This window comes from Furipterus horrens, unplaced genomic scaffold, assembly GCF_987537825.1.
Source record: "Furipterus horrens unplaced genomic scaffold, mFurHor1.1.pri manual_scaffold_10, whole genome shotgun sequence".
Taxonomy (NCBI): Eukaryota; Metazoa; Chordata; class Mammalia; order Chiroptera; family Furipteridae; genus Furipterus; species Furipterus horrens.
The window spans coordinates 7,763,014-7,783,845 of NW_028327180.1; the positions used below are offsets into that span (position 1 = coordinate 7,763,014).

General features: G+C 45.0%; 1 protein-coding gene across 2 annotated transcripts in view; it reads left to right on the top strand.

Moving 5' to 3' along the window:
• The first annotated feature begins 4,827 nt into the window (after nt 1-4,827).
• PCDH10 (protocadherin 10) overlaps nt 4,828-20,832 on the top strand; it is a 38,925-nt gene continuing 22,920 nt past the window's right edge. For both annotated transcript variants that reach the window (XM_090288949.1, XM_090288948.1), the window contains exons 1-4: nt 4,828-8,286; nt 9,851-9,909; nt 10,487-10,593; nt 18,254-18,559. In XM_090288949.1, the coding sequence (XP_090145075.1) occupies nt 5,656-8,286; nt 9,851-9,909; nt 10,487-10,593; nt 18,254-18,559 (3,103 nt within the window). In that variant the 5' untranslated portion in view covers nt 4,828-5,655. The remainder of the gene's footprint in view (nt 8,287-9,850; nt 9,910-10,486; nt 10,594-18,253; nt 18,560-20,832) is intronic.

Sequence of the window (20,832 nt, forward strand, 5' to 3'; positions counted from 1 at the left end):
CACAAGGGGTTAAATAAAAATGCTAGAAGCATTCACGCATCATAACGCAGAGGTAAGTAAATGCGGACTCCAAAAACAGCCATATAAAATTTTACCTGATGAATTTTTCTTCTGTAATTTAATAGCCATAAGATATACTTTGTCTACTTTCCACTAACCCAGCTGTGCCTTTAACACAGTAAGGAACTGAACAACGTTCTTAAAAAAACAGGATAAAACAAATATGAAGAGGATAGAGGCATGTCGAAGAAATTATATTTTTCAATATCCAAAGCAATGAAAGAAAAGGGTAAGATGAGGTCATGCATTTTGGTTTACAGAAAAGGAGGTCATGATGTAATAAAGATTGCCATTCTTAATCAGATCTATTTATTTGATTCTGAAGGAAGGTAGAACAAAACCTAACTCCAAAAGACTATTTATCACTAGAAGACACACTATGTGAAGGAGCTAATAAGAATGTTCTGCTAGCATGTACCATGTTCATCACCACCACCACACACGCATAATTAGGAAACGTATGTATATTTGGAAGCAGTATCAAATGCCATCTGCCTAAGTTAAAAATCTTCCTGGACCTCTTAATAATCAATATCTTATAGAAAGGAGGAGAGTATGGCTTCTGAACTGAAACACTACTATCAGAAAAGGGTACCGTGAGCATTAGGATGTATAATTCATGTTGCTTTCATTTGCTCAGACCATTGTGAAAATCCATAAATCATTTTCTTGTTCATGTATTGCTTAAGTGCAATTTGTCATTTTGCATTAGAAGGTTGCTTCAGCTCATCAGTGCTTTTAATTCACTGTTTAGAGTTTAACAAAACGCTGGCCCTGTCTGATCACTTGAAAAGACACTGAAATGGAAGCCACACCAATGTTAACGCAGTTAAACAAAATAGAGACTATTTCTGCTTTGAATATCAACTGCAGCTTAATGGAGTATCTAGTATTCTCAGTCCCAATAAGCATGGGTTATTTTGTTCTCTGTTGGGGTCAAAGCATCATAACACAGAAACTAAAGAGTTATCTGAATGCTTACAATAGCTTAAGCCATATATATATTTTCCCAAGAATCTCTAGCCAACATTCCCTCTTCACTGAGGATGAACAAAAGCTAGCACAGTGTCTATGGTGCTGGCCCCAAAGCCTTACCTTCCTCCCTCTTAAGTCAGGTAACCCCCTATGGCATGGTTCCTCTTCAGAGATGCAAAGCACTCCAGGTCCTCTGCTCTCTGCCCTCTCCTTGCTGGGACTGACAGTGCCCGGAAGCATCTAGCTCAATTCTGCATGGGCCTGGCCTTGGAGAGACTCCTTATGGACCATTTTAATTTTTGACTTCCATTTCTTCCACACACACACAAAAAAGTCTTCTCTCAACGCTCTGGGCACACTGCAATAATAAGAGGATTTAGAGACAAATTGCTTTCGAGTCAAGTTAAATCACTGCAAACGCTCATTTATCCAAAGGCTGGTTAACAGACGCATTTCCCTCCCCCTTTTCCAGAAGAGGGCAGGGAAGGCAGCAACCGGGCTACCTGGTTTCAAAGTTTGTAACGATGAATGTAAATTCAACGCGTTTGTGGGGTCCTGGGCGCCTCCCTGTTTCTGCTGCCCTTTGAGCCCCCTGAGAGAGACCCGTGTGCATTATCACTCTCATACACCAACCAGGGCTTTCAGGAACATTGATTCTGATATCCTCCCTCCGAAGAAGAACCACTTCCCCCTTCTGTTTTAGGGTGCAATTTGTTTGGGGCCAGATGGTTGGTGCTCCTGGACATGGGGGTTGGGGCGTAGGCTTCTGTTCGCTAGGGATGGCTTCCCCCGCCTCCTTCCGGCGATGGGGTGTTCAGGAGCACAGTATATGACACCCTGAATGGCAAAGAAGTCGCTCCCCAGCCCCCTCCCGCGCCCCCAGGCTATTTATATACTCAGGGCCTCGCTAAATCCTGGGCACACCAAAGGGAGACTGAAAAAGAAGAAGGGAAGGGGACACACCTGCTTGATTGACATCGCCAGGGAGAAACTAAACCCGTTACACCTCGAGGCATTATTAAAAGGCACGTTTAGTGCGGGGTTCTGCGTGGTGGGCGGCCGGGCGGGGCTGGTTCATGGTTTCAGGTTTAGGAGGCGGGGGAGGCTACATCAACGCCACTCTCGGGATCTTGGTCCCCAGCAAAATTCTCCTGCAGTGGCCCTTGGCTGGAGCCACCCCGTCGGTTCCGGGGCGCCTCAGAGACCGCAAGCCAGCGAGGCGAGACGTCTAGAGGACCCGGGCCGGCGTGGCGGGCGCAGACACAAGCCTCCGCGACCCAAGAAACGCGTCAGAGCCTCCAGCAGGCCAGCCGGCCAGGCGAGGGCTCCGAGCAGATTCCCGGGCCTGCCCTGTGCCGCTTGCGCCGCTAGGAGGCGCCCGTAACCCACGTTTGCGGCCAGAGTCCCCGTTCAAACACTCGGCTCCAAAAAAAAAAAAGGAGGGGGCCTCGCGAGCGTTCCAGGGGATGTAGTGATTATTTACAGGCAAATCCGGCCATCTCTGTACGTCCTCATCGCCACCCCGGGAAGCTCTCCGGCTCCCCGCGAACGCCCCAAGCCCGCTCGAACTTCATCTGCATGTTGAGAGCACAGCCCTGCTCCCCGATTTCGGGATCTGCATTGTCATTCAGCCGCATGGCTCGCACACGCACACACGCACGCACACACACAAGTGTTTCCAGACGTACAAATGAAAACATTAGAAGAATTACCGTCACTTAAAAAAAAAAAAGAAAAAAAAGCTCCCGGATTCTGATGAGTCAGCTTGAAGAGCGCACACACATGTCATTTCAATCCTGCAGATCGAAAGAAAACAAAGGGGGAGGGGCCAAAGTACAGATGCGGCGCCGTATTAATATTCAGATAAGCTATAATCTCCTTTTCATTGATCCACAGGTCCTTTTATGAAGTGCCGCTCCGCTCTCGGTCGCCAGGCGTGACGCTGCCATCGGTTGAACCGCAGCGGTTTTCACTTGGCGTTGGCTCGTCATCAATTTCCTGCAGCTGGGAGAGGACGAGCCATGTTTGCGGGCATCCTCTCCCTCCAGCCGCTCGAAGGCAGGGCCCGTCGCCATGAAAGAGCCGGGGGCGGGGGCAGGGCCGCGGGCACGCACTCGCGGGTCTGGGTCTGGGGCTGGGGGCTGGGGGCGGGGGGGCGCGGCTCGGTCTGCAGCCGGGTCCCCGCACTCGCGCCCCCTCCTTCCTTCCCTGTCCGGAGGGGCCGGCAAATGAGGGGGTCGGGGAAACAAACCCCCTGCTCCCGCAGGTCGTGGCGGTGCTACTCTGCGGTCATTCACTACCAAGAAGCCACGGGGGACCTTCGTCTCTTGTGGCTTAAGCAGGAGACCGAACAGGTGTTAATTTAGTGAATCAACAACCCCCTACCGCCCGTTAATTAATGTAAAACTGTTTTTTAAAAATATTTTCTTGGAGAACTGACATGCAATCCTCTCTCTAGCACGGAAGAGTTCGCGCTGTATTTGAACTTCACGGGGACTAGGGGCCGTGGGCACGCGCTTGGCCCCCGCGCCGGGCGGGGGGACGCTCAGCCTTCAGGTCCCGGGGGTCGGGGTGGCGGGGTCCGCTGGGACGCGCGCTCAGCTGCGCGCCTGGGCCGGGAAGGATGGGTGCGAGCCCCGGGAAGGTGCCCGCAGCGGCGCACACGCCCGGGCCCGCGCGTTTACGGCCTCGATCCACCCGCGCCCCCACCCACGCCCGAGCTCTCCGCCGCCGCGCCGCACTCCTCCGGCGAGGGCGCGGTGATCGCTGGGCGAGAATCGGGGCCCGGGTCTAGCGCGGAGGCGGGGGGCGGAGGAACCTCCAATTGTAGGAAATAAAGCAGAAGACGGCGTGCGCGCGCCGCCGCCTCGCGGCCCTGGGCGCGGGGAGGCGCGGGGCTATCGCAGGCGCCTCGCAGCGCCCGGGAGCGCTCGGCACTCGGTGCCCGCCGCCCCGAGCCGAGCTTCCCGCGGGCTGGGGGCAGAGCTCACAGGGAACGAGCTCCTCGCTCCTCGCTCAGAGCGCTCGCAGCCCAAACTAGGTCCCCGGGCGAACTGGTCCCGTTGGTAAGGGTACCGGGGGTCTGCAGCGAGGCCAGGGAAGAGGCAGGGCCAGGGACCCTGCACGTCTGGGGGAGAGGCCAGCCCCGAGCCCCGGGCGTGAATGCCACCTCCGCCCCGCACGCCACCGCGTCCGTCCCGTTCCGCGCGTCCCCTGCAGACCCCCGGGCTCGGTTTGGCACAGGCCGTATCGTCTCCGGTTTTTAAATGCCCTGCCAGTCCCGGCCAGAGGTCCTTAATGAGGTAACCCCCGTCCATTAATGGTCACGCTGCAACTTTTTCCGGTTCTCGGTGATTTATTTCCACGATCGGTAGCAAGGAAAATACCTTAAAGGAAAAAGAATTCAGCGTCATTGGAAACCCCGCTCCTGAGAGAGGAGACGCCGCTGCCGTTGCTATTACGGTGATGCAAACGGGGGAACCTCTCTATTCCCTCTCCGCTACCGGCGGCTGGGGACCGGGAACTTTCCGCGGCAGCGTCCCCAGCACGCGCCTCGGGACCTGCCGGGCGGTCCGCTCGCGCTCTCGCGCACTCACACTCGCCGCGGCCGCCGGGGCGCGGGCTCCATCCCGCCCCGCCCGGCGCCAGGTGACGCGCCAACTTGACGGCCAGCCCAGCCAATGAGCAGTGGCTCGGTGGGCGGCGCTCCTCCACGATTGGTTGGCAGAATGAGGGCGCTGCGCAAAAACACAGGAGCTTTGCGCTCGGAGCTCAGAAACTGCCAGCGGAGACCACGGGCTCTGAGGCTGAGGCAGGAGGAGGGAAGGACTGGCGGGGAGAGAGACAGGTTAGAGGGGAAGGCTGGGGAAGGAAGCAGCGGCAGAGAAACAGCTCGTCGCGCTGACCGAGAGAGTCAAATGACGGTGGAGAGGAGAACGGAGAGGCATAAGACATGAAAGCCAAAAAATTCCAATAGAGCGAAAGAGGGGGAAAGAAATGCCAGGAAGAACATCCATCCGGAGAAATGAAGAAGAGAATGAAAGTTTTATGCTGCAGGGCCGGTCTGGGCTTCCCCGGCACTACATTCGCTCGCTGTTTTTAAGCCCTTTTGCATGTGCCCGCCGTTGACATTAAGAGGCATGTTCAGCGGTGCCGGCAGCATCTCTTCTTCCTTCTCCTCTTCCTCTTCATCTTCCTCCTCCTTTCCCTCCTCCTCCTCCTCCTTCTTCTCCCATCAGCAAGAAGACAAACCGAGGACAGTCTTGAAATATCGGAATTTCCTCCTTGGGATTTGCCAGCGCCGCGTTGCGCCAAGACTGTCGGAATAAAGGACGCTGACTGTTGTGTTATTATTTTATTAATTGGTCAGTGGGAAGATTCCAGATGAGGAAAGGGGACGCCTGTCACCCTTCCTGCGCTAAGACTGAAAAATGAGGCTGAATTGGGAGAAGTCCTAAAATGAAGCAAAAGGAATAAGATTTTTAAGGACAGAAAGGCTCAGGAGCCCCCCACATAGCGCACTTGTATTTGTATTTAATTTTTTTTTTTTTTCTCGTAGTGGTGGGGGAGGTGTTTGGGTGGCTGACTGGCTGCGGGAAGCTGCTTCCTTTCCCTTTGGAGATGATTGTGCTATTATTCTTTGCCTTGCTCTGGATGGTGGAAGGAGTGTTTTCCCAGCTTCACTACACGGTGCAGGAGGAGCAGGAACATGGCACTTTCGTGGGGAATATCGCTGAAGACCTGGGCTTGGACATTACAAAACTTTCGGCTCGCAGGTTTCAGACGGTGCCCAATTCTCGGACCCCATACTTGGACCTCAACCTGGAGACCGGGGTGCTGTACGTGAACGAGAAGATAGACCGCGAGCAGATCTGCAAGCAGAACCCGTCCTGCGTCTTGCACCTGGAGGTGTTCCTGGAGAACCCCTTGGAGCTGTTCCGGGTGGAGATCGAAGTGCTGGACATCAATGACAACCCTCCCTCCTTCCCGGAGCCGGACCTGACCGTGGAGATCTCGGAGAGCGCCACGCCAGGCACCCGCTTCCCTTTGGAGAGCGCCTTCGACCCAGACGTAGGCACCAACTCCTTGCGCGACTACGAGATCACCCCCAACAGCTACTTCTCCCTGGACCTGCAGACCCAGGGGGATGGCAACCGATTCGCCGAGCTGGTGCTGGAGAAGCCGCTGGACCGAGAGCAGCAAGCGGTGCACCGCTACGTGCTGACCGCGGTGGACGGGGGAGGAGGGGGAGGAGGCGGTGAAGGAGGGGGAGGCGGCGGGGGAGGGGGCCTGCCCCCCCAGCAGCAGCGCACGGGCACGGCCCTACTCACCATCCGAGTGCTAGACTCCAACGACAATGTGCCCGCCTTCGACCAACCCGTCTACACTGTGTCTCTACCGGAGAACTCGCCGCCGGGCACGCTGGTCATCCAGCTCAACGCCACGGACCCGGACGAGGGCCAGAACGGCGAGGTCGTGTACTCCTTCAGCAGCCACATTTCGCCCCGGGCACGGGAGCTCTTCGGACTGTCCCCGCGCACAGGCCGGCTGGAGGTGAGCGGCGAGCTGGACTACGAAGAGAGCCCGGTGTACCAAGTGTACGTACAAGCCAAGGACCTGGGCCCCAACGCCGTGCCGGCGCACTGCAAGGTGCTCGTGCGAGTGCTGGACGCCAACGACAACGCGCCGGAGATCAGCTTCAGCACCGTGAAGGAGGCGGTGAGCGAGGGCGCGGCGCCCGGCACCGTGGTGGCCCTGTTCAGCGTGACCGACCGCGACTCCGAGGAGAACGGGCAGGTGCAGTGTGAGCTGCTCGGGGACGTGCCGTTCCGCCTCAAGTCTTCCTTCAAGAACTACTACACCATCGTGACCGAGGCGCCCCTGGACCGAGAGGCGGGGGACTCCTACACCCTGACCGTGGTGGCGCGGGACCGGGGCGAGCCGGCGCTCTCCACCAGTAAATCGATCCAGGTGCAAGTGTCAGATGTGAACGACAACGCGCCGCGGTTCAACCAGCCGGTCTACGACGTGTATGTGACCGAGAACAACGTGCCGGGCGCCTACATCTACGCGGTGAGCGCCACGGACCGCGACGAGGGCGCCAACGCCCAGCTAGCCTACTCGATCCTCGAGTGCCAGATCCAGGGCATGAGTGTCTTCACCTACGTGTCCATCAACTCGGAGAACGGCTACTTGTACGCCCTGCGCTCCTTCGACTACGAGCAGCTCAAGGACTTCAGCTTTCAGGTGGAAGCCCGGGACGCGGGCAGTCCCCAGGCGCTGGCCGGCAACGCCACAGTCAACATCCTCATCGTGGATCAGAACGACAACGCGCCTGCCATCGTGGCGCCCCTGCCGGGACGCAACGGGACGCCAGCGCGCGAAGTGCTGCCCCGCTCGGCGGAGCCCGGTTACCTGCTGACCCGTGTGGCCGCGGTGGACGCAGACGACGGCGAGAACGCCCGGCTCACCTACAGCATTGTGCGGGGCAACGAGATGAGCCTCTTCCGCATGGACTGGCGCACCGGGGAGCTCCGCACCGCGCGCCGGGTGCCGGCCAAGCGCGACCCCCAGCGGCCTTACGAGCTGGTGATCGAGGTGCGCGACCACGGGCAGCCGCCTCTGTCCTCCACCGCCACCCTGATGGTGCAGCTGGTGGACGGCGCAGTGGAGCCCCAAGGCGGGGGCGGGGGCGGGGGCGGAGGGGCAGGGGAGCACCAGCGCCCCAGCCGCTCCGGCGGCGGGGAGACCTCGCTGGACCTCACCCTCATCCTCATCATCGCTCTGGGTTCCGTGTCCTTCATCTTCCTGCTGGCCATGATCGTGCTGGCGGTGCGTTGCCAAAAAGAGAAGAAGCTCAACATCTACACGTGCCTGGCCAGCGACTGCTGCCTCTGCTGCTGCTGCTGCGGCGGCGGGGGCCCGACCTGCTGCGGCCGGCAGGCCCGCGCGCGCAAGAAGAAACTCAGCAAGTCTGACATCATGCTCGTGCAGAGTTCCAACGTGCCCAGCAACCCGGCCCAGGTGCCGGTGGAGGAGTCCGGGGGCTTTGGCTCCCACCACCACAACCAGAATTACTGCTACCAGGTCTGCCTGACCCCTGAGTCCGCCAAGACCGACCTGATGTTCCTCAAGCCCTGCAGCCCTTCTCGGAGTACGGACACTGAGCACAACCCCTGCGGGGCCATCGTCACCGGCTACACAGACCAGCAGCCCGACATCATCTCGAACGGAAGCATTTTGTCCAACGAGGTAAGACTGAAGCGCAGAGACCACCATCTCTCATCTCCTCCATCCGAGAGCCTCCTCTAGCCCGGCCCTTGTTATTACCTCTGGTGCACTGTGTATTTCTTTTTAGGATATTAGCGTATTTGTATCTTTGTGGGTGTAGGAAGGGGGGGGTCACCCTCTTCCACCCCTTTGTGTGTAACCTAAACTACGTGTTGTCCCTAATTTTCTGCGCTCCACCCCTCCACGTTTATTTTCATTTCCTGCCCCTGGTGCTTACCACCTTGGACCTTCTTCCTTCCCTCTGGCATCTTTGCTTTGAAATTCACTCTCAGTCGTTTCCCTCTTCAGAAATCTGGGAGTGGAGGGGCAAGCGGCAGGGGACAGAGGGAAATGGGGTGGGGAAACTGGCTGGCAATGGCAAAGGTCTTTTTCTCTTTGCGTTTGTCACAGGCATTAATAAAGTTAAAATTGTTTTGCCCTGTTTATCAATGCTTTCAGTCGTGTGTAAAAGTAAGCTATAGATTGTTTAACTTTGCTCAGTTGTCTAAATGCGAATGCATGTTGTAGTGAATGAGTTATCAGATTCTTGTCCTCTGAACCCGGGTTGCAGAGAAGCCTTCAGTTCCGCTCTGGACAGCATTTACTTTCAGATGCTCTGGAAGCCAAAGGCCCACACAGTGGGAATTTGAATGGAGCTGCTTTGGCACAAACCCCTGTAAGCATAAACTAAATGGAAGGCTTAAACAATTATTGTCTTAAATATACCTTTGAGCTAACAATCACCTTCTTGCCACTGGTTTTGATACATCACTGTTGTTGGCTTTCTTCACCCAAGAACTTGCCTTGTCAATTCCGATTTCTTAAAAGATGGAGAAGTGGCAAAGTTGGAAGGAGGGAGGGAGTGGGGGAAAGAGAGTTGATTTATGTAAAAAGGAAAAGAAGTTTGGATCAGAAGAGGTGCGGGTGGTGGAGGTGGGAGGAGCATGCAGGGGGGCTTTGGAAGAGGAAAGAGTTGGGGAGGGAGGGAGGGTGAACTCCTTCCGTGGCAGGCTATTTTATTTATTTGAGTCTTAGATATTATACATTGAATTCCATGAATATTTGTACAGCTCATTTGTATCTTAAGCACATTTTGAAAATAAACAACAAAATAATTCCATAAAACATCCAAACTTTTTTGCTTATTGAGCGTGCTGTTTTTTTCTTGTCTCAAACCAGGATGCACCTAAACACTTTTTAGGTCATTGAAAGGGAGGCTGCAGGATATGGGTAGATTGACTCTATTAGAGACCATAGTTTAGGAGCCCCAGCTATGAGGTCATTCGCATTCTCAAAAACATCCACACATTTAAAATTGGCCTTTTATTTCTGCATTTTTTAAACCTGTACTGAAAGTCTAGACCAAAGTGTCCTTGCCTATCTCCCTGCCCTCACCCAGCAGTAGGGCTGAGATCTTAGAACAGTGTGGAAATTCATACAAATGTACACAATTACTTAAGCCAGAATTAGTTCCTAACCACAAAAGCAGACTGTTAGTGAAACCCTTAGCATTCAAATGCTCTTGATTTATTTATTTTCTTTCTAGACTAAACACCAGAGAGCAGAACTCAGCTATCTAGTTGACAGACCTCGCCGAGTTAACAGGTATGAACTTCTTCTTTTTCCCCCCTTAGCTTGGTGTGTAGACAAGCTACTACCTACTACAAGTAGGAATTAGGTATATCAGCCAATATTAAAGGATAAAACATATAAAGTGTTTTCAGTTAGGGCAGGTTATACATACTAATTATGTTGTGTTTCCTAGAAAATACATTAAAATATGGGTATATTTTATTTTTGTAGACGTTACTGAATATATCTGACTGTTTTGTCAGTTTTCACTCCTACACTGCTTCGGATAGTCTTCCTAGTTAGTTCCAGGTGTATTTTTACACCTGCTGTATAAAAATGCCATATGCATAAGCTTAGCCCCAATCATATAATACTACCTGAACTTTACATGCCTCAGAGGGCTCAGACTGACTGCTAATGCTCAATTTGAAAGAGTTAAGCTTAAGTTTATGAAAACAAGCTTTATGCAGAAAGAAAGCCAAGTGTGAGGTCTGTGAATCTGCAGCGCCACTAGTGACCATGTGGTGGCGGAAGAATGTTTTCTGTGTTACTTCACCTTTTTTTTTTTTCTTTTTTTTAAATTCTAATATTCACGTTTTTGTGCTTCTAGTTCTGCATTCCAGGAAGCCGACATAGTAAGCTCTAAGGACAGTGGTCATGGAGACAGTGAACAGGGAGATAGCGACCACGATGCCACGAACCGTGGCCAGTCAGCTGGTAAGTGTGATCAAAGGGCAATGGAAATGCTGACTTCTATAATTTAAAAAGAACATCAAGACAGGATGGTGTCCTAGGGGATATTTTTGTTAATTTAATGTTGGTACTGCTACAGGAATGCATGGTGTCATCCTATGTCGATAAATGTATACTCAAAGAAGGTTATACAATACAATGTTCCTGTGGACAGTTAGAAATTTGTTGTGGAATATGTCACAATATGAAATGTCTCTTCCTTATGTCATGTGCTTTGATGACATTATATTGCATGCAAAAAGCCATAGATTTTTTACCTGGGCCAGTCCTCAGTCTTGAGTCAATGAAGGGATTATTAGACTTGTTTGTGGATGAGGTAACTGAAGATGAATGAAATTGATTGACCTGTGCAAGGTCACAAAAAGATAAAGTGGGGACTGTGGACTCGTATCCAAATTTCTTGCTTTCCAGACAGTGCATTTTGGATGCCACCAAGTAGCGAATGAGAGTACAAATGGTGATTGAAAGTCCCAAGTAGGTTAAGAGCAGGATTTCCAATCCTGAGTTCTTAGGCTCCAGAACATTGGTAAACATTTGATAGTTTGTGTTTTCTGAAGTGTGCTAAGTTTCCTCATATTTTCACCAGAGCTCGTGGCCTGTCAGCAAGTTGGACTCTGTGTATATTTATAGGTGGGGTTAATGGCTGTCCCTGACAGGGCTGCACTGGGATACATATTTTTAAAATTTATTTTACTATATATATTTTGCTTTAATTTTTCTATATAAATTTAACCTTTACATTGTATAGGACCCTGATCACTCCAGTTACTCATTCATAAAGTAAACACTTAACAGAAATACAATACTTACCTTAAAATCATGAAAATCATTTCATAAGGTTTGGGTTTTCTTTTCGTTTCATTTGCACGTCTGCTAAAAGGGTGCTTGTTGATTGTTTTCTTTTACTTTTCATCTGAGTAAGTTTTATGTGTATCTTCCACGTAAGAAAAAAGGAGAGGGAAGTCAGCTTCTGCATCTCCTAAGAACGTCCATCTTCGCACCATCTCAGGGTTCAACTCCTTTCACTTGCGACTTGAGCTTTATTTTGTTTAGTGACAGGCACAGAGTGACAGGATCCTCATTTTCACAGTGACGCGGGTCCTCGAGAGCACCCCATGGCTCAACACCCTTGGTGGAATGGCCTGAATGGTGCTGAGGCCGTGGGTCAAAGGGCAGGACACGCCCCACGGTCGCCTGGCAGCAGTGGGGGCTGCAGGCCCAAGACTGGGCTCATGTGAGCTGAGGCTGAGGCTGCCTTAGCCTTGGGAAACACAGGCAGGAGGGGGACGGGGCCATGGTTGCTCAAGGGTCTCTTTATATTGCTGTGAGTCATTAATATGCAGACCTAATGAGACTTGAGGACTGCCAAGAAACCCCGGAGGTCCCTGCCCCTTGCGGGCCTTCACGCCAAGTGAACAGAGCATCTATTTAGTGTCCGGCAACCTGACAACAAACCAGATCTTGCCAGAAGTTTATACTGGAGGACAAAGTCCCTTTCATTTTTGGTTTATATGTGGCATATGATTTATTGTTATCTTTTAAGAAGCTGGATGTTTAGAATGGTGCATTCCTGTTCTCTTCTCGGAGTTTCTGACTTCACAGGCTTTCAAAACTTTTAACACAAAACCTTTCACATTGAAAACAGAGTATCTGCTGCGTGCTTCCTGGGATGCGCTTTATTCCTTTCCCTCTCCCCTCGCTTTGTTTTCTTCGGTGCCACTCCAGTCTCAATGAACATTTCAATTAGTTCAGTCCCTCAGACATAATGAGCTGTAATAACCTAACCGAAGAAAGAGAAATGAAGAAACATCTGCAAAAACCACTAAATTCAGAAGACGGATGGGAATATATTCTGGGCCATGTGCCTTCCCAGTAGCTATTTCATTTCTCAGGCACTCAGTGTTGCCATTCGGGTAATGTTTCTTTCAAATTGTTGGAGGTGTCGCAGCCTTAGAAGGAAAAGGGAAATGCCAAATTGTGCTCTGAAAAACGTTTTTTGTTTTGTTTTTTTTTTAAGTAAGGCAGTTTTTCTTTTTCTTTATCAAAATGCCAATTCCCCCCCCCCCATCTTCAGGTTTTTAAACTTGTAAAAGTAGTACATAATTTACAATCTGTGTATTTCATTAGCAGGTATAGGGCAGCCACTCCACACTGGGCACAAACGAGCTGTTTCAGAATGAAGCCATCCTACCTGTGTGTGTTGACTTGCAGTCAGTATTAATAGGCCTAATCTCATTTTAAGAATTATTTTGAATGTTTTATTTCAAGTACAAAGCCTTAAGGGCAAAGAATTAAAATGCTTTTACTTAATTTTTTTTTTCTAGTCCTACTGATGTTGTGTATTATAAACCCCAGACCAAGCAGCTAGACTATTTTTTGAAAGTTAAGCCCATTTCAGGTAAATAAGCACATCTGCCTTATTTCCTGGAAAAGCCAGGTAGTAATGACCTTCCAGTGTTGCAGTATTTAGGACATTTTTGTAGCACATCTATTTTCAGGTTTAGGCTATGAAAACATTCTGTACTGTTAAGCAAACCTTACTCAGCTGGATTTGAAGGGGGAAAGGTTAAGTTACCAAGGAAAAAGAGCTCTGGGAAGATATAGATTCTGAATTCTCTCTGTGAGTTTGCACCTCATTCCATGCTGTGTTTCCTATGCTGTATGGCTCAGGGCTTCACCTGTTTACTGCCCACTTTCCTGTCCTATGTTAACATTCCTTTGGATGCAGTTCCTGAGCGATGCCTTCACATTTATTCTTCTATGAATAGTTTTCTTTTTTGTTCTTTCTCCGCCCCTCCTCCACTTGTCCTCATTCTAGGCCATTTGCAGTCACCAATTTTGTTCATAGAAGGCCTCTAAACACAGATGCAGCTGCACAGAGAATCACATAAGCTTTTTCAGTTTCCCAGTGCACCTGGCTCCATGTGTGAAGTTCCTCGGCGGGACCATGGCTCTGTGGCGCTTGTTTTCCATAGCCTTGTCAAGGTGCTTTCCGTTTTTTTCAGGGCGCTATTGATGTATTGGTTAGCTATGGCAGAAGTCCAAGGAGATGTGGTAAATGTACGCATAAGTCATCATAAGAAGAAAAACTGATCATCACAGCTCAAATAGCCAAAGGAGGTCCAAGTGGATTTTTTAAAAATATATTTTAAAATTTTTTATATCATTAGATTAAAAGGTAGGCATTTTTTCTCATGTATAATACTAATACAACATTTTTTGTTGTATTTTCTTAAATATTTTAATATTATTGGAGGTACATCTAAGGAGATCTATCAAGTTGTAAGAAGTTTTTTTTTTCATTTAAAATACTTACATTGTGAATAATACTAGGATAAATTATGAATTTTTAAAAATAATTGTGGCTTCTTAAAATGTATTGAAGAAGAGAACCCTAATAAGTGATTTTGTTAATGCTCCTTGTTACAGTTTACCTCAAAATGTCAGGTTGCTCCTATTAATTTATTTTCAGTTATAAGAGAACTTAGTTTCTAAATGTATTTATTTATTAACTAATTATTGTGAGATTGATATGCGATATATATTCAAAAATTTGTCTATACAGTTAAATATAAATTTATTTAAATTATTAATATATTCAAACTAGTCGATAAATTATACGATATATTAACCCATTGCACAATGCAATGATATCAACAAGAATCTTGACTTACCATAAATATAAATTCCCTTTTCACACTACAAGAATTTAGACACTGGCAAAGTTTTGGGCTTTATAATTTATGCTATCATTTGCAAAAGCTTATTAAGGTTTCTGGTGAAAATATGAGCTGCAACTTGATTGTAGAGAGATTTATAATTAGAATAATATATGACAAAATAATGAGAGAAAATAAAGAAAAATATAAACATTGGGGAAAATTATGATAGACATATTTGGAATTTTCATGATTGAATTATGATAAGTATCTGCCTCCAAACTACAATCTCCTAAAATTTATAGCAGTTATTGTGGCTTTATTTAATATCTCATAGTTTTCCAATGTTATGTGGTTAAAGGAGAAAAATAAAAAAATTAATCGTTGATTTTCTCTTAAATTAACTTACCATGTTTTAAAAAAAATTAACCATTTTTATGAGAATTTGGTGCATGAAAAAGAAATGTACACATAGTTTTGTATTATTACACTCATCAGGAAACAGTACAAGTTGAATACACATATAATATTTTTGAAATTATAATTTTTTCTCAGTGGTAATATCACTTTCTTTGACTACAAGGGACATGTTACTTGCCAGTTACAAAAGACATATTTTAAAATTTGTCTAAATATATCTATGCATAACAGGAAGTCTATCACATCAGCTGTCATGCTTGGTAGAACAGATTATTTCTGAGAAGTGGAGAAGATAAATAAGTAGGAGAAGAAATTGGAAGTTAAATATATATTGAGATATTTCTTAGAAACCACCATACCTTCAAAACTGAGGTTTGTTCTGTATTTTCCTGCTAAACAAACCCTACGGGTTCTATAGTAAGGGCATTTGAATGAGGACAAACAAACAAACAAAAAAAAAAACCACAAACCCTAAGTTTATTTTCTCTTGGGACTTCAACTTGAGCCATTAAAAAAATTCCCAGAGCAATGTGAATTTTAATATGTCATTTTAACTATGTCACATGCTAAAACACCTAGCATTCCTGGGTGTCATATAGTCATCTATCACAACAAAACTTAAATATGCCTTTGCTTATTCGGTCATTAAAATAATACATTTAATAGAGCTAGTAATAAATGACAAATGATAAACTCATGTTAGTCTTTCAATGGCTCCCTAAGGTGAGGCTGGATAATGGGAAATTTTTCTTTGATTCTCAAACTATACATCTAAAAAAGCACCTGAAAAAAAGCCTTTTTCAATGAATGTTTTTGTTACTGATTTTAAATTTACTAAGGTACTATTTATGCTGTTTAAAAATTGTGTCTCTGATACTTTCCTCGCTAACAATGTGTCCACTTTCTGTCTCAGTAACACTGGTAAAACATGTTCATGCATAATTGTGCTGCCTCGTCTTTCCTTCTAGTTGCATAAATCTGTGTGTTAACTAAGAACATGATTTACAAGTGTCTTGTTTCTTCTGTCACGTAACGTTCTTCCAACAGAAAACTTGACCTTATTTCACCAGTCTCCTTATGCACATGTTGCATTTCCTGTACAGGTTCTTAACTCATGAGAACTTTATTATATCATCTAAGTGAAATTGAAGTAACCTCTAATAATTAACAGAGTAGAACACCATATCCTTCCAGAGTATAACCTATCCATATAAACAAGTTCTACTAAAAGGACCTCCTACCATAATTGAACAACTGCATCATAACATGGGAGACTAGTTTGCTAAATTTTTTCTGTGTGAGGTTATCATACTTATATGAGTACTTGGGTACAGTTCCCCCCAAAGACGTGAAAGATTGTTAATGGTCTTGTGGTATATTTAAAATGGTATTTCTCACTCATGCAAGAAAAAATTCTATTAATTCTAAATTTTGCATTAGGTAGCAATTTTTATCAGGATCCAATAATACAATTATACCTTAATATTTGAATAATTCTATCAGCCTCAAATTTAATATAACTTGCTTTTATTTTTTAAATAAGTAAGTGCTGATAGTAATTTTACTCTTAACAGTCATTCCATCTATTAAAAAATCCTCCTTCCCCCATTATAAATAAGGGGCATCAAAAGACAAATCTCTCTGGTTCTCCAGCTTCTACCTACCTGTTTTATCAATGTGTATCAATGACATCTTGTCCCGCTTCTCTTTTTCTCTCTACATAGCTCCTTCAGAAATAGGATAAAGAGCTGACCTCTTTTTTTTGGGAAACATGAACATGTTTTACATGCTGTTCTTAGTCTTGACCTTATCCTGGCTTCAGATCACGTTTCTGTTCCTCAACAGCTCACTGATCAGTAATTTATTTGCAGACTTATGCATGACAACTGTCAATGGAATGTTATAATCAAAGTTAGACTTTGCATTATACATAGTTTAATTTAAATTTTAAAGTCATTACAAAGTGAGATTAATAGATGATAAGAAGCCTGGTTTATTTCTTTACACATAATTTGCTTAATCAATGTTCTTAATTCATGGATAACCTAGAGGGTTAGTGATTTTGAAAAAATTATTCTCTTTATTTTATGTATACAGATGTTAACATATATAAGCACACACATAAATCAGTATGTGACAGAATACCATCAGGAATTTAAAAGTAAAACTTACTCAAGGGCTCAAATCACTTATGATGCTTATAGAAGAAAAAACTAAGTGTGATCATTGTATAAATATTACTCTGTTGGTTAAACAAACAAGAACAATCCCATGCAGACCAGGCATGCAATCCAGTGTCTTACATGCAGACCAGTCTTACTTAGGTTATTTCAAATTGACCATGTTTAAAAACATATTCAATAAATGCTTGTTTTGCTCATTAGTGCTAATTATCAAAATGAATATGAAATAGTATTCTATAGTGCTTGTGATGCTTTGCTTAAGAAACTGAATGAGCTTTCTTGAGACATATTCAGATAATATGTAATAGTCTTGTTAATCTATGGGAGACAGTAAAACTTGAACTTGGCATTTGAAATCTTGACACAGCAAGTCTTTACTTAGCATTATTGATAGCTAGGTTCTGTGAAATTATGTATGATGAACCAGTTATACCATAGGCCATTAATAATAATAATAATAATAAATGGTTACCTGCCTATGCCATCTCATCAACATTATAACGAAATGATATAACGTTATTCAGGGACCTGCTGTATTCTGGGATTAGTAAGCAAACAGTTTGTGTTGGCTAGCACCATGTTTTCCAATATAGAGCAAGTAATAAGGTATTTGTCAATAGTATCTGCAGTCGGCTCACATTGCACTTGGTTACCTTGGTTTCGCTAATTACAGTCATTTGTTCTGGATTTGTCTAAGGTGGTGAGTGATAAGCAGTTTGTAGTAATATGGGCTAGCAGAGGGGCATTGAGAATTATCTTTTAGGAAGTAATGTCCTGGGAACCTGGGGAAGCATGTTCTTGGCCACTCATAAAATCGTATTTCATCCTTGTTATTTACTGCTTTATCAACACGCATGCTAGTTTTCTGTTGAATTTCACTTTGTGTTACATGTTCAGATTTCATCATCTAAATACCAACTTCAATGCTTTGCATATTTCTTCCAGTACATCCAAGGGAACAAAAAGTCAGATGAGTTATCGTCATTAGAGATTACGAATTATGAAAACCTTACACTTGTGTTTTTTTCTCTGTTAAAACTTCACCAGAGATTTTTCAAAAAGTATCCATTCTTTTTCTACTCACCATTTCAAAATCATTTACAAAATTTAGAGCCAACGTATTTTCCCCAATACCCCAAGCAGTTTGGAAACATCTTGTTTCAGAGGCCTCTTTGCCAAAAACCTTATCCTTGACAAAATCATACAAAGAGATTCATGGACCCTGTCAGGTTAAGACAGGGCACTTGTTAGGAAGGCTTCAGGCGCCACTCCCTGCGCTGCCTGTACTTAACCCTTCCCTGCTGCGCAGCCGGCCATGTTGGCGGAGCCTGCATCTGCGGTCTCTCTCTTTCCTGCTCCCAGGTGTGGATCTCTTCTCCAACTGCACCGAGGAATGTAAAGCCCTGGGCCACTCGGACCGGTGCTGGATGCCTTCTTTTGTCCCTTCCGATGGACGCCAGGCTGCCGATTATCGCAGCAACCTGCACGTTCCCGGCATGGACTCTGTTCCGGACACCGAGGTGTTTGAAACTCCAGAAGCCCAGCCCGGGGCAGAGCGGTCCTTCTCCACCTTTGGCAAGGAGAAGGCCCTTCACAGCACCCTGGAGAGGAAGGAGCTGGACGGACTGCTGTCTAATACACGAGCGCCTTACAAACCACCATATTTGAGTAAGTATTATATAAAAGGCTGTATCAAAGTGTTCCCTTGGAGGGAATCAAGTTCAACACGTCATTCTTCTTAGTAAAACTAGAGTTCAAGCTGTTTTCAGAAACAAGGATAGCAGCAACTCTTGGATACAGACAGCGCTTTGCTGTGGAAGAGTGAATAGACTTAACAGGAAGACAGGTTTCTGTGTTAGGACATGGTTGTTGACAACAATCAAAAACAATACTTTTGATGTTGAAAACATTTTTCAAGTGCTCTTCATATTTTCTTTGACTATTGCTCTCTTGCATGTTTTTTGAAGGGCTTAATCAAGGTAGAAAAACATCTCATAACACTTGAGTGACTGAGACATCGTTTTCTTATCAATGCCAGCATTAGTGTCTAATCAGTCTGCACCAGAGTGACACCAAGCCCATTAGGATAAATTCAGAAATCAGTGCAGCTCGCTTTGACCATTCAGCATGGTTTAGTCATATGTTGGTATGGATTCAAATCTGATTCGAAGCAGAGGAAATGTGTGATGAAAGCAATATTCTTTGTTAATTTAAAATAGCAGTCTCCTAACACTGCAACTTTGATAATCTCACTCATCTCTTGCAATCCTGGGACCAAATTCTCTGAGTGGATTGCTTTACACAACCACTGTGAAAGGAAAAAATGTTTTGGGATCCTCTGTAGAATGTGCTCTCTGAGGACCTTCATAATGAACTTATACCATTTATTGTCAGCTACACAGGTCTCTTTTGCTTTTAGTGCATAAAGGCTCCTGACAATTCAATATTTTGGTCAAACCACATGCACTAATATTTGATAAGGATTAAATTCATAACCACTCATTCAAAAGATGACTTTTGTTTAGCAGATCCATCATACATGATATTTTCTTTTGTCGTCTAGAGCAAAAAAAAAAAAAAAATTCCTTGAACCATAAGGTAGAAACAAAAGATAAGATAGATTGCAGGTGTATCATTTCTTTGATGACTTTTATGAAATGGTATGAAAACAATAAAAGAACATATATGTTAGCCCTTAAGAATGTAAACGTGAAAGGCATGGATTGAATCCATGGAGGACCTGGCTCCTACTCTGGCCATTGATAACAAGAATAGACAGGTGTCTAATGACTAAAGAGCGGATCTGCCATCGGACGCATATACATTGTGAGGGCAAGAATGTTCACATGTTGTTATATGAAGGATTATGTTCAGCTTTTCAAATTATTTAGAAATGCCATAACCTTAGCATGGACTAGTATGTTAGCATTTCAGAACCAAAGAATTGTGTTGCCCTATAAATAGTTAATATCTGTTTTATTTTCAAAGTTATAAAATAAAAAGAAAACAGACACATAAGGAAAAAAAAGTATTGAAATATCTCACATAATAATAAATGTATAATTTGAATGCTAAAGTCCTGAAGTTTAACTCAAACATCTACACACTCTGGTGATTTAAAGGAGCCTAAAATAAAATTTTAATAAATGAGAATGATGGTACAATCTTTTGTCCTCAAACTGAATTCTTGATTTTAAATACTATTTGTTATAAAAAACCAAGCTTTTCCAAATTTTAAACAATGTATTCTCACTTTAAGAATACATATTATAGAGATACATCATCAATGATTTCAACACAAAAAAATCAAAGGACATGTGATTCAGAGTAATTCAAAACTGTATTTATAAATAAATACAAATATTTTTCTGTCAGTATATAACAATTGGTAAATCTTCATTAAATACAGTGAAAAATATCAGTTCATCCTCTTTTGCTCTTAGTGAGTATGAATTTTGATGAAGTTTTACTTACATATAGAAGTGAAAATTTAAACATTTACAAATGTCTTTTCTCCACTGACTAGTTTTTCTTTTAATTTTAAGTATCACAATAACAATTTATTAGTACAAATGTTAATGATGCATATATTTTAATGAAAAGTCCTCTAATTCTTAAGAATGTAGTGTTTTCATTTAGAACCCTGACTTCAGAAATTATGAGATATGCTGGCAGTTATGTGTCTTGCTATAACTCAAAGAATGCATCTATTATTTTATCAAGAAAATTGGAATTGTTTGAATATTATCTAGCTATGTATTAGAATACATTAGTTTGTAATAGCAATTTAGTTTTTCTGTTTTAGCCAGTTCATGTTGCTCAAAATACTGGGTTTAGGATGACTTGTGACCTGGAGGGAAAATAAGTAGAACAATAGTTACTTTGTTTTTACTTACATTGTCCTTAGTTCTTCATGTAATTTTAATCACATCTGAATATTT